The 16,446-nt window shown below is 56.2% G+C and overlaps 1 protein-coding gene across 1 annotated transcript; it reads right to left on the bottom strand.

The window, feature by feature from the left end:
- Positions 1-1,159: 1,159 nt before the first annotated feature.
- On the bottom strand, positions 1,160-8,306 carry AGPAT2 (1-acylglycerol-3-phosphate O-acyltransferase 2). The gene is made up of 6 exons (XM_065853877.2): positions 8,054-8,306; positions 4,294-4,427; positions 3,776-3,951; positions 3,485-3,580; positions 2,208-2,280; positions 1,160-1,527 (listed from the first exon to the last, which is right to left on the bottom strand). The coding sequence occupies exons 1-6, from the start codon at positions 8,239-8,241 to the stop codon at positions 1,376-1,378; spliced, it is 819 nt and encodes a 272-aa protein (XP_065709949.1). The 5' UTR covers positions 8,242-8,306; the 3' UTR covers positions 1,160-1,375.
- Positions 8,307-16,446: the final 8,140 nt, after the last annotated feature.

Raw genomic sequence — 16,446 nt, 5'->3', positions numbered from 1 at the left:
TCTGCAGAAGTCACCAACAATTCGGCAGCTCCCAGTGAGGGATCCAGAAGCTCTCCTGGTCCATCACCCCAAAGCACCGGGGAAACCCCTTTATCTGAATGGAGAATGAGCCCGTTTCCCCCAAAGGGAGAGCTGAAACCTTCCCAGCCCCGTTACAGCCTCAGCTCACCCCCCTGCAGCTCTGCAGTTTCATAAACCTTGCAGAGCAGCAGCTCCGCAGAGATCTGCACAGACATGAGGGACAGGCACCATCTTTCGGCCACTGCTGACCATGACAAGTGGCAAAACAAGCGTGCCAGAGCCATTTGCACCTGCAACAAGTCCTGCAGGCACTGCTGTGACAAGGACAAGCCACAGCAGGTCCCCACCACTGAGGAAGCTCTGAGCCACCCCAGGTGCGTGTCACACACAGTGTCCAGGTGTGCCACCAACAGGTCATACATGGGGACAGGCTGGCCCAGGACTCTAACAGATCTACACAGTTTTCAAATCAAGTTGGTAGGGTCTGAATGGTAGAAACAAGCGTGGGGTTTCGTTCAAAAGACAACAGCATTCAGCTAAAACCTGCCCAGACTACATAAACTGGCTTGGTCAGACTGCAGCTCCACCCTCCACTGTTGCACCCCTCAGTGGCCAAGGGCACTTGTTCCAACAAGGCAAACCAGCCCAAAAACACAGTGTAGGGCTGACCTGCCCCACACATCCCTCTCTGCAGCCCAGCTGAGGTTATTCGCCCCAGGTGCTTTCTTCAGAAGTGAAAGATGGCTCAGAAGTGCCTGGGCAACACAAAGGCCCAGCACAAGATGCTGCTGTGACCCAAGGATGCGTCCTGGGGGCTCCACAGTGCCGGACGGCAGCACTCTGGGCTGCCCAGCGAGGACAGCGAGCCCCCCGTGCTGTCAAACAGCCAGAGTCCGGATTTCCACCCGATTCCCAGCCCCGTTTGAGTGGCATCGAGGTTGTGCAGGTAGAAACAGCTGCCAGGTGGTTCCATCAGGGACGGCACAGGCCAGCACTAGCAGAGTCTGCAGGAACACGCAGGCAGAGCCCAGCATCCAGCCAGGTTTTCATCGTCACCCCACGCCAGCTGCCCGAGCTGGGGGGACTTATCTCTCCGGTCATTGAGCCCTTTGGTAGCACAAGTTTGATGCCTGAGAAATTCAGAAAAAGGAGACGTTTCATTGCGAGATAATGAACCCACAAGAGAAATCCACTCAACAGGGGCACCTCAGCGCTGGCTCGACACCCCATGTGTGCCAGTCCGTGGTGTTCCCAGAGTTAGAAGCTGCTGCAGAGGAAGAGAAGTTCCTTCGGTATTTGGCAATGGACAGGTCCCTTTGGTCACCACCATACGGTGACGCCACCGCAGACACATCTAGGATGAGTCCTTCACCTCGCCTGGCCGGCCCGACAGCCTGAAGAGGGTCTCCCTCATGGTGCGGAAGCATCTGTCAGTGAGGTCAGAAACATCGTCTGATGTCAGGCCTTTGGTCTCTATTGGAGGCAGCACCTCAACCTTGATTTTTCCTGAGAACAAAAGAAGAGCCCGTGAGAAACCCGTAGGTCACAGGAGGACCATTCTCTGTTCCCCAAAGACCCTGCCCTCAAAACAGCCACAGGAGGCAGAGCATTCCCCTTGTGCCCCAAACTGACACCCCAGCCACAGCTCGTCGGTGTCGCTGCTCTGCCCTCACCTGCCCAAGAGCAGGGGGATCCCACAGCCATGCGTGGGCACAGCCTGCTCCATCTGCTCCCACCCAGCCCTCCCAGCCTTGGCTGGCTCCACAGCAGGCAGGGCTGCCTCCCAGAAATGAGAATGACTGCTCCGAGTTGACTGAAAGCCAACTGTCTGCCCAGCTTCCTCAGCTTGCTTGCAGAGGTCGCTGCTCTGGAAGCTCAGGAGCAGAGCACGCTTCCTTCCTCCCCGCAACCCCTCACCAAACAACTTGGGCTGTGCCAGTTATGAGGAGGTGATGTCCAATTTTTATTGAAAATATTCCTCATCGTATTCAATATGTCCTTCCCTGCGTGAACCCAGTGCAGACTCTGGTGTCAAGCACTTTGAACTGACTCCTCAGATCTCCCAGACTCCTCCTGCTCACCCCAGTTCCATTTCCATCCCGCACCCTTGCAAACCAGATCTCCACATGGGTTTGGCATCAACCCTGGCCCCACACAACTGTAAAGACCCTCTGGCTCTCTGGTACCTGATGTAAATAGATTCTTCTTTGGGTTATAGAAGGTGGTGAAGGAGGAATAGACCACAGGGATCACTGGGACCTTGGGGAAGAAGAGGAAAAAGAGGAGTTACTTGCAGAGCTGACCTGGCCCAGCTCTCAGACCCACAGGGCACACACAGACCCACAGCAAGACCCACTTCCAAAGGGTGGGACAGTCAGCAGACACATGGGATCAAATCCACTCCCCAGCATCTCAAGGCACAGGGATGTTCAAGGCACCAGGGTCAAGTTACACTTCAGCCTCAGGTCAGCACTGGCCTGGGGCTACTTGTCCCAAGCCAGGCTTCAAAACCCATTTTTTTTGTGATCTGCAGGCACTGAAGGACGCCTGTTTTGACAAGCCTTGCTGTGCTGCACAAGCACGTGGTTAGTGTGCTTTCATTTTCTACAAAAAGGAGTCACCAGGGAAGCTCCAGACAGGCAGAGACACAGCCAGGAGGGCAGCGCAGTCACTGTTTCAGTGCCGATAACACAGACTGCAACTGGTGACCCAGGCGGTGTTAGCAGAGGTGGCACCATTTCTTTCTTGCAGCCCCCGCCTTGATTGCATCACCCAGACAGGAATGGGGATGCTACAACACAGGTTACACCCTGGGCTTGGCCATGCTCAACCCACCCAGAGATCTGGCACCTCATCCCTTCTCAACAGCTTTTAGGGAAAGCAGTTTCCCCCCAGAGCTCCAGTCATTCCGGCCTGAAGACGTGAGGCAGAGGATGCATGGGGAGGAAGGACACCCATCTCCTCCCAGTCACCTGGTCCCCAGCACCTGTGACAGAGCAGGGTGGCCCAGGATGCACAGGCAGATCTTTGGTGTCCCCATCACGCTGTCCCAGAGCTGTGCCCACAGCTCCTTCAGGAGCACTGACAGTTCTGGAGCTGCTTGTCTGCTCCCCCACCAACTCACAGATCTTGTAATTTTGGAGAAAGAAGGCATTTAGGGCATATCAAGAAGTGCCATATGGCTGTCTGGGAAGGAGCAGTTTTCCACCCAGAGCAAGCCCAGACGTTGCTCTAAAGCCATTGCATTAACAATCCTGAACCAACAATATGCTACTGCAACCTGGGGGAGTGAGAAATGCATCGGCAGCTCTGGGATTCCCTGGGCGAGCTCACAGTGTGCAGCACCCGCAGGGCTGGGAACACGGCTCACCTGAGAGCAAACGAACCATCCCACTGTGTGACCAGCCTGCAGTGCCACTGCAGAAACATTCAGGGTCCCCACACGGGAGCAAAGTGCTGTTACCTGTGCCTGGACAGCAAGGTGAAACGCTCCTTTCTTGAATGGCAGCAAATCCCCCGTGCAGTTCCTCGTGCCCTCTGGGTACACCCACACCTTCACCTGCACGTGGGGACAGAAGGCTCTGTTCCAGCAATCCACCCCCCTCCCGCTGGACGAGCCACCAGCTAGACTTGCCAAGAGCTGCAGGTGGCTGGAACTCCAGGCAAGCCAGCATCAGGAGTGCCACATCCCCCCCGTGCCACCCCAGGACACCCAGGCACAGGCCACCCTGTCACATGCCGCGGTCACACTCACATTCTCAGCTGTCATAGTCTTGGCCACCTCTGCCATCACCATCTTGGCGCTGCTGGTGCTCTTCCTGTTGATGAAGATGACACCGCCGAGGTAGGTGATGAGGCCCACTGAACCGGCGTACATCAGCTCCTTCTTGCCCACCTGGACACAGTTGTCAGGCAGGATCTCCATCATCCCTAATGTGACGGCAAAGGGTCAGACCCAGCAGCCACCGCCCCCCCAGCCTGCACTTGCGTGGGACAAGAGACACAATCTGAGGGTGGAAGAACGAGGGACAGGCCAGCGCCTCAATTCTCTGCTTCTGTCATCAACAGAGCAGAAGGAGACTTGGCACAGAGCAGAACTGCAGGGGCAGGGTGGCTGCAGGTCACAAGAAGATCTCAGAGCGAGGGGAGACCCCTCCTGCAACCAGCACTGACAAAGAAGGACCAGCACGGACTGGACAGGAGATGCGAGCAGGATTTCTCTGGTGGTGAGCAAGAGAACCGCTCCCTCCCTCCCTCCCAGCAGCTGCTCACCCATCATGTCGAGCATGCTCTGGTGGTTGGACACAATGATAGCAGAGCCCTCCACTTCAAAGTTCTCCAGCCCCTTCACCTCAAACCTCAGGCCGAAGAAATACTTGAAGGTCTTGACTACATTTTTGATGATTCTGCAGAAGAAAAGAGCGGTCAGCAGCAGGGCAGGGAGGTGACAGGGTCTGCTAAACCCAGGATGGCTGGAAGGAGACAAGAAGAGGTCTGTGACAGAGCCTCCAGTCTCATTTGTCCCACGGGCCACCCAGGTGTCTGTCCTGCACGGTCCCATGTGCTCGAGGTGCTTCAGTTGCATGCTAAGCCCTGTCCACTTCTAGTGGGGGAATCTTCCTGGAAATCTGGGGGAAGCTGACTGTAACTTTGAGGCTGGCACAGCTGGACTCAACGGTCCGTGCTCCCTTCAAGCCAACAGCATCAGCTCACAGCCAGGATCATGACGAGGTCTTTGGAAGAGCCCCACAAGCTGTTCAAACAGTTCTCCTGCCACTCCCCAGCACACGAGTATGGACCTGCACTCCCATCACCCAAGGAAGGCTCTGCCAATTCTGCTCCTTGCAGTGCTGGAAGATGCTGGGAGTGTCGTTACCTCAGGAGAGTCCAAGAACGGAGGAGAAGGAAGGTGAGAAACACTTCCCTGTACACCGCGAGGATGCAAGCAGCAAATGGGATACTCCCCAGGTAGTTTGGCAAGGTGGCCCTGGCAAACCCATCTTCAAGCCAGAGGCTTTTGCCTGTCAGTTCCTTCCTCAGTGGATCTACAAGTCTGTCCACAAAGCTTCTTCTCCCCATGCTCGAAACGCCAGCAGCTCTGCTCAGCCCTGCCCAGGCACAGAGCGGCTGCCGTGCCCTTGTGAGCACCCCCAGCCCGGGTCACCCACCCAGACCCCGCCAGCCCATGGGAGCAGGGCCCATCTGCGCCACCCCCAGGACAGGTGGGAGCTGGGGACCCTCCAACTGGGCCAAAGGACGCAGCCAGACGCTGGCAGCACACCGGGGCTATTTTGGGCAGGGGAGCAGCTGTTTGCCAGGACAGGAGGCAGAGGAGCTTGCACGTGAACAATGTCCCCAGGAGCAGCCACCAGCTCTGCTCTGCTCTCCCCAAGCGCAGCTCCAGGGGCTGACCTGCCCTCCAACACACACCTGGATGCTCAGTCTCTGGCTCCATTATCTCCCAGCAGGAGGAGACCAAGGGACAGTGTCAGCTTCTCCCCGGTAAAAGGGTCCAGCACCATCAGCCTGGGAAGCATCCTCGTCAGCCAGCGTGGGAGGTGAACACCCAGCCATCTTATCCTGGCTTGGCAGCAGCTCCCAGCATCTGTTCTCCAAAAGCCTCCCCATCCCTGCCATCAACTCTCCAAGCACACGCCTCTGTCAAGGGAACTCCAACCCTACCCACAGCAGGGTTCACACTTCTGTGGGGTGCCCCACCACACCGACAGCCCGAGCCCTGGCTTTGACAATGGAGTTCAGGCCCGGCCAACACCCGCAGGTGACACAGCTGAGTGACATTGCAGTTATCAGCCCCCTGTCACTCAAACTCGCTGCACAGGTTGGAGCCGCACCCAGGGAAAGGGCTCGGGGAGGTTCAGAGGCTGCAGAGCTCCCGAGCACCACAGCCCCGCACCGAGGTCATGGGAGTGCACCCTGGCCGAAGGACAAGGGGGCAGGTGAGGAGAGGCAGGGTGACACAAATCAGTGAGGTCATGCTGCATGCCATGCCACCAAACTGACCTAAATCCCACTTCTCCTCCCTTCTGACTGCCAACCAAAAAAAGAGGTCACCGCTCTGGAAGTCACACTGCTCAGTAACTGCCGGGAGAGGCTGGTTACACATTACTCAAGAGCAACCACCCAACTTCCTCCTGCCAGTAAGGAGCCGGCGTTTCCTTTCACAAGATGTGGCCTGAGCCACTAAAAGAGGGAAAGGGGCAGAGCCCAGGGCAAGCAAAGAACCACCAGGTAACCAGCAGCCTCGCTGAGCTGGCCACGTCAGCCACGGGGTTAAGACAGGTCCTGCTCCCCTTCAACCCTGCAAGCAGCTTCTCTCTGGTGTGAATGATCCTGACACGGTGCAGTCACAGCTGCGGAGAGCTGTAAATTTGATGCACTTATTGCCAGATGCAAAGAGAGAGTAGAAAAACGAGAGGGAATGTGTTTTTTCAGGGCATCTGTAACAGCCTGAGTCTGAAATCCTGCAGCTTCAGCTCCACATACTGTGCTCCACAGCTTGTGACAGGGGCCTTTTAGGGATCCTCTGATTTTCAGGGATTTATGAAGTATGCTGACCAGATTGGAAGCCCTTGCAAGAGGTTTCACCGCTAGATAAACAGCTCTATCGCTATCAGACACTGAGGGCAACCTCTTCCAAGTGACACCAGCTTGGCACCAGAGCCAGGAGCGCTGCAAGGACGGGGTGTTCTGCACTGGGCAGCGACCCCGTTATCACAGTCTGTCCACCAGCACGTGCTCTGCTGCAACCCCCTTCCCTGAGCTGGAATAAACAGGCTGGGACGCTGTAGAAACAAGGAGCTCACTGGATCACCTCAGCCTCGGCCCTCCCAGGGGCTGGGACACGCGACCAGGATCATCAGCCAGCACCAGCACATGGAAATGATGGGTTTAAGTTACAGGAAAAGGGCGGTTCTGGCCAAAATACAGCTCTGTGTTTCAACACGAGGGGTTGTCCAAAGCAAGGAGTCCTTGTTTCCAAAGAGTTCCTTCTAAGTTTATGGGAGATTTACCAAGTTTTAGGGGTGGGGAAGAAAAAGAGAGAGTCTCCATAACTAACATCATAAACTCTCCCAGCAGCGAAGCTGCTCGCACATCAAAAAGCTGCTCCTGAGCAAGCCAAGGCTGGAGACAGAGCCGGAGCTCCCGGAGCAGGTCGATGTTTCCAGTGCCCAGGCCCGCAGCACCAGAGCGGATCGCAGAGCACGGGCAGGATAGAGCCCACCAGGCAGCACGTTGGTGCCCTGTGCCCGCCACCTCCACCCTGAGCCCTGCCTGCCAGAGCCGCATCACAAAGCAAAGTCCAGCTCCGCCAGCTGAGACGTTGCCCAACCTTCGATCCAAAAGGAAGTAGTAAGGTAACAGGGCTCCTCTACCTCCCACCCATATAACTTGGTCTGGACACGGACGGTTAAAGAAAAAAGCTGCCTACAGGTGAGTAAAGCAAGGAACCCAAGTTCTCCTGTGCTGCCAGCAGAAGTGCCAGCGCTGCCCTTAAAATGCACCGCCGTATGTAGATGAGCTGTTCTTTTCCAGCAGCTCCGCCGCCCCAGGCGCCCGTCAGAGGACACAAGGAGCGTGGCCTGACAGCAACAAGTGTCCCCGGGCAGCTGCATGGGCGCTCTGCTCCTTGCACCAGGCTGAGGGCAGCGCATTAAGCACCATCTGCTGGCACAGCCTCTGCGGGAGGGGAGGGAAAACCCCCAAATAAACACTGTGTCATATAACTTTCCCCAAAGCCTGTGCAGTCCCTGAAGCGCGGCTGTTGACCATCATCCTCACCCCCTCCAGACCACTCCAAAAGCCCCTCACCGCAGCCCCAGCACCCTCCATGAGCCAAGAAGCAACATCACTGTCACCAGGGCAGCCACCCATGGGTCTGCAGTCACATGAAGGAGGCCACCATCATCCCCCACACAAAGTCCCCAGGCAGAGGCTTGGCTCAAAACCCACCTCCCCATGTCTCACCCCCCCAACACTCAGGGTCTCCCACCCCACCCGCCCCCCACCTCACCGCATGTTCTTGACGGTGCGGCCGCCGTTGACCAGGAGGCAGACGACCGCCGTGAACGCCGAGCACACGATGCACAGCACGTAGTAGAAACCGATCCGCAGCACGAAGTTGACGGCGGGGCTGAGCCCCGCCAGGACGTGCAGCAGCAGCAGCACCGCCGCTCCCCACAGCAGCCAGCCCGGCTCCATGCTGCTGCCGCCCGGACACGGACACCGAGCCGCTGCCGCTACCGGCTGCGCCGAGCGCCCGCCGCTGCCCCCGCCTTTTGTGGGCGGTGCGGAGCGATCGGCGCTCCCCGCCCGCCGCTGCCCCGCCGGGGCGGGCCGGGCCGGGCAGGGACGGGAGCGGCGGGGACCGTGAGGGTTTGAGCCCCTCGTGGGGCCATGTGGCTGTTTTGGTTCCCATCACGGTGACATATAAGGGATTCAGGTCCCGCCATGGTTCTGTATGAATTATTCGGGGTCCCACCATGGTGCCATGCAAGATATATAGGGTCCCTTCATGGTGCAAAATAAGCTATTTGGGGTCCTGCCATGGTGCCATATAAAGTATTTGGGGTCCCATCATGGTGCCATATAAGGGATTTGGGGTTCCATCGTGGTACCATATGAGGGATTTGGGTCCCATCATAGTGCCATATAAGGTGTATAGGGTCTCTTCATGGTGCCATAAAAGGGATTTGCAGTCCCACCATGGTGCCATATAAAGTATTTGGGGTCCCACCATGTTGCCATATAAGGCTTTTGGATCCCGTCATGGTCCCATATAAGGGATTTGAGTCCCATCATAGTGCCATATAAGGTATATGGGGTGGAGGGGGTCTCATCATGGTGCCATATAAGGGATTTAGATCCCATCATGGTGCCATATAAGGTATATGGGGGGTCCTTTCATGGTACCATATAAGGGACATGCATCTGTCATGGTGCCATATAAGGTATTTAGGGTCCCATCATGGTGCCATGGGGGGTCTTTGGGCCCTCAGGGTGCTGTGTGTGGTTTTTGGGACCCTCATGGTGTAGTGTGGGGTCTTTGGGTTCTTCATGATGTTATGTGGGGGCTTTTGGTCTCTCTTGGCATGTGAGGAGGATTTTGGGTCCCCTCACAGTAGGGTCTTTGGGGGTCTCTCATGGTGTCACATGGGGTTTTTGGGTCACTTCATGGCATGGTGTGGGGTCTTTGGGTCTGTCACGAAAATTCACAACTGAGCAAGGTCAGCATGGGTCAGCTGCGAATGTTCACAGCAGGTTCCCACTCGCCACGTTCTCCTGTCCCTTGTGTCACACATGTGCTCTGCTGGTGCTTGATGCTGGTTTTCCACGGGCACAAACGTGCTGAGCGGGATGGCTCTGGGGTTAGATCAGGATCAGACCCAGTGGCTTCGTGGGTATGAAGCTGTCAAGGGAGAGGAAAACATGTCTGCTGGAACCCACACAAACTTTCACCGGCCTCGGCAGGTATTGCAACACTTTTTATAGCAAAAGTCCCACGCGTGGCGCTGACTTCACTGGGCTACGATGCAACCCTGGAGCTGCAGTCCTGAGCACCTTCATGGTATCTGCAGCTTTACAGCTCCTGGAAAAGTCAAGGAAAAGCCCTTTCCATGTAATCCTTGTTCCCTCAGCTCTCCCTAGACTCAACAACAGACACAGCGGCTGTTCCCGAAAGAGCTCTCACCAAATTGGAAGGGGGCTCGGTGCATTTTCACTGCCCCTCGGCAGATTTAATGCTTGAAGCAGCAGACAAGCTCCTTCTCTCTGCTCGAGGCCGGCGCTCCCTACAGCTGCCAGGCAATGACATCTCAGAGCTGGTCTCATGATTCCTGCTAATGCCACAAAGAACCTTTATTGTATTAGCATCTCGACGCAGCATTAGGTTAATCCCTCCAGCCCACATCGCACAGGCTGTTCGCAGAGCCTTGCTCCAGCATATGCCTGGGAAGCCACCGAGACCTTTTCAGATGAACATACGCTGGCCCAGAGCAATTCTGCATTATCCTCGTGACTTTTGCTTCTGTTGACACGGGGAGAAAGTCACCGGTGATCTGTCACTAAGGCACCGTGAGAGCCGATCTGCTCAACTCCCAAATGCCGGCTGGCATGAGGAAACTGAAACACGAATTCCAGCACAGCCAGGGTGCTCACGGCAAATGGCATTAGCAGATATGGCACGGGGGGGATGGCAAATGCATGTTTGCTACTTGTGTGGGCTCCTAAAGGAGCTGGGCTGCTCTCCCCATGCTCTCCAACAGAGTAATGCAAATAAAATGCTTAATATTAGTCTGTAGCTCAAGGAAGGGGAGTGATTTCTGATGCCAGATTAGAAGCCAGACATGGGCCTGCCTGCTAGCAAGCAGAGCTGTCATGCTGAGTTATTTCATAAGGCAAGCGGTTCTGCTGCCAGATGACGACAGCCTGTGCATTAACATTGCCATAGCGAACCGCCTGATGGAAGGGGGCCCGCCAGCCCCAGCGCGCTGCATAACGCAACAGGGACGGTGTCATCAGCCCTGAAATGTGGCTGTTTCTGGGCAGGGGAAGAAGCGACTCCTGCCCTGCCCTCGCAAGCTTGAGCAGCCAGAATGAAGGAGTTCCAAATAACTTCAAAAGAAAAGAAGGAGAAGGAGAAGGAGAAGGAGAAGGAGAAGGAGAAGGAGAAGGAGAAGGAGAAGGAGAAGGAGAAGGAGAAGGAGAAGGAGAAGGAGAAGGAGAAGGAGAAGGAGAAGGAGAAGGAGAAGGAGAAGGAGAGAAGAGGAGAGAGAAAAGAAGAAGAAGAAACGAAGCAAAGTGAGGAGAAGAGAAGCGAGGAGGAGAGGAGAGGAGAGGAGAGGAGAGGAGAGGAGAGGAGAGGAGAGGAGAGGAGAGGAGAGGAGAGGAGAGGAGAGGAGAGGAGAGGAGAGGAGAGGAGAGGAGAGGAGAGGAGAGGAGAGGAGAGGAGAGGAGAGGAGAGGAGAGGAGAGAAGAGAAGAGAAGAGAAGAGAAGAGAAGAGAAGAGAAGAGAAGAGAAGAGAAGAGAAGAGAAGAGAAGAGAAGAGAAGAGAAGAGAAGAGAAGAGAAGAGAAGAGAACCACAGCTCACTAGATTGCACTATGTGTTTTGCATATTTAAACTACTGACTGAATTATTTAGACCCGTTGCATGTGTCCCCTGCAGGTAGCCTAGCTGAGCGGGGTCCAGAAACACTGTCTGGCCAAGCACCCAGCAGGCAGTAAATGCTCCGCGGTTGGAGGTGCGTGTGGCACCCAGTGCCCCCAGCACAGACCTCAAAAAGCTGCCCTGAAAAACTGAGCAGTTTGTGCAAAGGATGTGCGTGAATCACATTTCCGTCTCACTTGTTTCAGCCTAAAAGGACATGAATGCCTGGGAGGTGAAGCCCTCGTGTGGGTGACTTCGAAGCCCACGGCCGAGCCCATGTCTGCAGGGGCAGAGCTTCAGACAGACCCTGAGCTGCTGCATCGGCGCCTGCTGCCCCATGGTCACCCTCCCTTTAGTTGCTGCAATGACACATCAGCGCTCGCCTGACAACAGAGTAAACACCTGGGGAGGAACTGGGCCGTTGACTCAGCGCGGTTGGGACGCTGCTGTCACCGCAGGGCTGAGCAGGAAAACCAGAACCATGAGGTTGCCAAACTGCCCCAGTGCTGGGGTTCTGCATGCACAGGGGTCCCCGGGAAAAGAGAGAGAGCTTGAGGGAGTCTGGGAGCACGCAATTAAGAAAGAAACATATTATAAGTGTGTATTAGATAACTGGAGCCTTCCTTCCTGTAACCTTTATTCACCTACAAATAGTTATTGAGAAAGTGACTGTGTTATCTGATGTTTGCTCCCGCCAGCTGTGGTTTCATGGTCCCGTTTGTCAGGGTCACGAGCACTTGGCAGGTTTTGGGCCCCATGAGCCCCTGCCAGCCCCCCAGGAAACGTCCCCGTGCTCTGTGCGTGCCCTGGGACACCCAGCCCTGCTGCTCCTGACACCCCTAAATCCATTTCTCAGCTGTGCTTTTTAAAGATCTGCTTTCTCTGAGCTCATCTCACCTCTGCCTTGAAAAACTCAACCAATTATTGAAATCCACGTCAGATCCAGGGCTGATTTGGCACAACTCTTATCCACATGAGGAACGTCACCCAGGCAGCCCCACTGAGAGCCAGGGCACTGCTCCTCTGGCTGCCCCTGAGCCCGGAGATCTGTGTTTGCAGAGTCAATGCACCATCAGCCAACAATTACTGCCCCCCTGGCAGACTCTGCCAGAAACAGGAGACAGCAAAACGTGAGGCTGCACATCTTACCCGCGCATCTGCAGCTGCAAACCCAGGCTGGAAATCCCCTTCAGCTGCTGGTCTCTGTGAGACTTCGCACCATCCGCCCCAGGCAAAGCTCGGAGTTAAAGGAGAGTGTTCCAGGCACAGGACCCAGCCTTGGAAAGGGCATCTTGTCTGGCTGCAGCGCCCCAGCTCCTCCAGGCCCAAGGCTATAAAACTGGAATTACTTTTCCTTCTTTTACTCAGTTGCAATAGGATTAGGCTTTCCCCAAACACCGGGTGTAAATAAAGGAAGTTAAATTGTTTCTAATGGCTTTTGTGCTGGTGGATGGAGCTGGGTGGTTGAGCTGGAGGCTGACGGACTGAGCAGGGAAGGCAAAACCATTCGCCAAGGGCTTCTCCTGATGGGCACCCTGGGTTTGAAGAGGGGTCCCACGTCAGAGACCCTCACCTCAGGGAACCACCAGCCCTCAGCAGTGTAACTTACCCCATCTGGGCTGGATTCGAAGGATGGTGCAGAGCCCTGTGTGTGTCTTCTCAGGGCTGTGACTCCCAGGTGCTCGTGGCCAATGCGTGCCCAAGTGTGCACCGCTGGTGCAACCTGCTTCATCCCCTCTTCTCCTGCTCCCCTCGATCCCTTTGCTGTGCATGAGTAGCTGTAATTACAGCAAAGTTGAAGATCCCATTTCCCCGGAGAGCTGCAGTAATTACCAACCCACGAGAGCTGGAGCAGCGGGAGGCTGGGGCTTTGGGAGCCGAGGCGAGATGTGTCCCAGGGCACAAAGGGAAGCTGATCTCCCCTGCGACCTCCATCCCTGCCTCCAGAAGGGCATTTCTCTTACCCTGAACCATCACTTGCTACCTGCTCGGTGCAGGTCCGGTTAGCAGGAGCTGTGCTCTCTCCCCGTGCTCTCTCCGGTGCACAGGCAGCGAGGATCGTGCTGGGCACCGTGTCCCCGGGCTGCACCCCGGATGCAGCAGCACTAATGGGCCTTTGGGCTATGTCCGCAAGTGCAATTAAATATCGGCTCAGCTTCCGTGTCACAGGCTGTTCCCAAGCTGAGCTCAGCCGTGTGGGACCCCGCGGCAACTCCACAGCCCGAGCTGGCCCTGGGGCCACCAGTTGCCCTTCCAGCTCTGCCGCTTCTCTTCGCAGCCACCTCTGAAGGCAATTCCCTCCTCCTGCTCCTGAGCACAGCATCCAGCCCTCTGCTCCAGCTCTCCATGTAAAAACAGGTTCCAGCACCTGCACAGACACTTGGTGGGAGCTGCGAGAGAAGACAAATAGGTGTTGCAGCTGCAGAGTGATGGAAATGTACTGACAGCGTTGGGGAGTGGTGCGTCCCGAGGCACTTTCAGCACAAGGACGGTTTCTCTTGCAAACAACTCCAGTCTTGCCACAGGAATGAGCTCCGGGCTTGCCCATGGCAGCAGCACCGCGGGCTGAGCAGGGCATGGGCTGAGCTCCAGCGCCGGGACCCAGCGCATCATGGCCAGGAGGGAGCTGCATTTATCAGGAGCACGATGTGAAACCAGTACCCAGCACTTTGGGCTTGTGAAATTAATACCCAGCTCTTCCTGGGATACTTGTGTGGGAACAGATGTGTGTGGTACCTGGTATCTGATGCCATGAACTCCCAGCTGGTCTTTTCTCATTGCACAGCACGGCCGGAGCTGCCAGCGTGTTACAATGGCTCAGGATCTCCTCCAAGTGCCAGAGTCCAGCACCAGGTGAATTCTTTCCCTGGCACACCTCCCTGGCCGTTGGAAATAAAACAGGAGCACCTCAGCGGGCTAAAACGCACATGGGGAATATCTCTCCATGAAACACTTTGTTTCCCCTGTTATTGATTAATGCCTCTTAATGACTCCAGCTAAAAAAATCTTGTAGCTGCCGCCTGTCACGGAAGATCAATGGAGCAGCATTAGTGAGAGATATAGAGGCAAAGTGTCCCGGGCGAGTTCTCTGCAAAAGCCATCTCTGGGAGCAGCACCGCCACCCGCTCGATCAATAGTTCATCATGACCTCTCCCTCTCGCCTGCTTTTCTTCCCCTTGAGCTAGCCAGGCTGCAAAGGCTGCCCCAAGCTTGCACAAGAACTAGATTATAACTATCCCGATTGATCTGATATGTAAAGAATAGAGGGACCTGTTAAGCCAGCTGTCTGCATTGGAAAAACTCAACTGGCTGCACAGACAGGGTCAAAGCCTCATTAACTCCTGGATGCTTGGGATCCCGCTCACGCGACACGTGAAACCTGTACCGCAAGTGCTGGGGGGAGTCAATTACTCATGACAAATCCAATCTGACTCATCCCCAGACGTTTCCCGGTCAGCTGCCTGTGCCGCAGGGGCCTTTTCACCATTAGAGCCACCCTGCCCCGTCCAGCACCCTTTTTGTGATACCTCCTTGCTTTTCCTGTTTCCCTTTCTCCAGAAATCGCGGTGCTCGGTGTGTGGGGAGCCCTTTGCTGCTCCCACCACCAGCCCCTGCTCTGAGATGCCGTGGGGAGCGGGTGTGTGCCCCAGGTGGAGCGTGGCCGTGCCTGGGGGTCCCGGGCAGGGTGGGTGCGAGGGGTCTCCTTTGCTCGGGCAGAAAAGTCTGTCCTGGCTCTGGCAGTGACAGGAGGGCTCTGGCTCGGTGTGGGGATGCATGCGGAGGGGCTGGGGGCTGGCAGGGGCTGTCTGTGGGCATGGTGACGGAGGAATCCCCTGGGTTGTGTCTCTAAGGTGTGACGATGAATTACTAAGCCTGTGCAGGGATCTGCTTGCTCAGCCTCCTTGTCCCTGCTGCTTTGCAAGCTCCTTTTCCTCCTCGGCTGGGAAGAGCCCGTGGTTGGCACATGACAGAAATCCTAATGAGAGCGGCTCCCCTTGCAGAGCTGCTGGGCTCCCTGCCACAGTCGCCAGCCTCTGCCTTTAAGCCTGGTGCTGCTTGCAAAGCCCTTGGGCTGCCCCCCTTCCACCCCACAGAGCTCTTGGAGAGGGACAGGGACACCCCTGGGGTGTCCTCAGCCCAAGAGGCTGGCAGTGAATGGAGAGTGAGACCCCCAAACCACCCCCAGCAAGTCAGGAGCTCTGCGGGGGGTACACGTCTGGCCCAAAGCACACAAGGAACCCCCACAGCCCCAGCTTTCCCCCCTCTCTAATTCCGGAGCGCTTAATTACAAGTAGCAAGGGTTTGGAGAGGAAGCGGAGGGGGCGAGCACAGGACAGATTGAAGGGAAGATTGTGCTGGGGGTGGCAGGGCTGTCAAGCCAGAAACACAAGAGCTGATTAGCATTTCTAACTATACCGGCTGCGCCCAGCCCCATCAGGGCCCGTCAGAGGTAGCTGACGGGTGTGCAGAGCCAGCTGTGGATGCCACGCAGGGAGCACCCGCCATCAGCCCCAAATCCTTAAAGGATGCACAGAAAAGAGCATTAGAGCCTGGATCTGTCACCTCCTGAGCTGCGGCAGTGCCTGGGAATGCTGAGCATCATCACACACACTCCCCCCGGACAGGAATCCCTCTGGGTTGCAGCCATGTGGGTGATGCTGGCGGTGCTGCTTGGATTGGGAGAGCGTGGCGGGGGGAGCGTGTGTCCCTATTTCGGTTCTGGGTCCTGCACCCTCTGCTGAGCGGCAGCTCTGGCCACTGTGGGTGTCACCTGGCCATGCTGTCCCCAGCTGTCACCCACCACTGATATCCCCCCTGCAGAAGGTGGGTGGCAAAGGGTGCTCAGGAGGGGACAAAGGGACAGGTGGGTTGGAGGTCATTGCGCACAAGTCAGGGCTGGTCTGTACTGAGCTGTTAGCACCAGCTGGCAAGAGAATTTATTCAGTATTGAATTACATTATCATGTAATCGGGCAAATAATATGGGCCAGCGAATGACCGTTACAAGGCTGTGGGTGTCCTGAGAGCTCCGTGTCCCCAGGACGCAGCGCTCTTGGGGACGTGCCCGCAGAGCCACCACATGGCTGGGAGTGATCAGAGGCCAGCGCACGGGTTTAGCAGAGATTAGCTGGGCTTTCCTGGGCCGAGTGACCCAGGAGAAACTGAAGCCACTTAATCAAGGGAACGAGTGAAAGACTCCCAGGGAAGAGATCAGCATCGGCTGGTTTTGGCATCTTCTGGATGCTAACAGCTCCTTGGG

The sequence above is a fragment of the Patagioenas fasciata genome, chromosome 20 (assembly GCF_037038585.1).
Source record: "Patagioenas fasciata isolate bPatFas1 chromosome 20, bPatFas1.hap1, whole genome shotgun sequence".
NCBI classification, from domain to species: Eukaryota; Metazoa; Chordata; class Aves; order Columbiformes; family Columbidae; genus Patagioenas; species Patagioenas fasciata.
The sequence above is the reverse complement of the archived record's forward strand: the minus strand, read 5'-3'. Positions and strand labels throughout refer to the sequence as shown.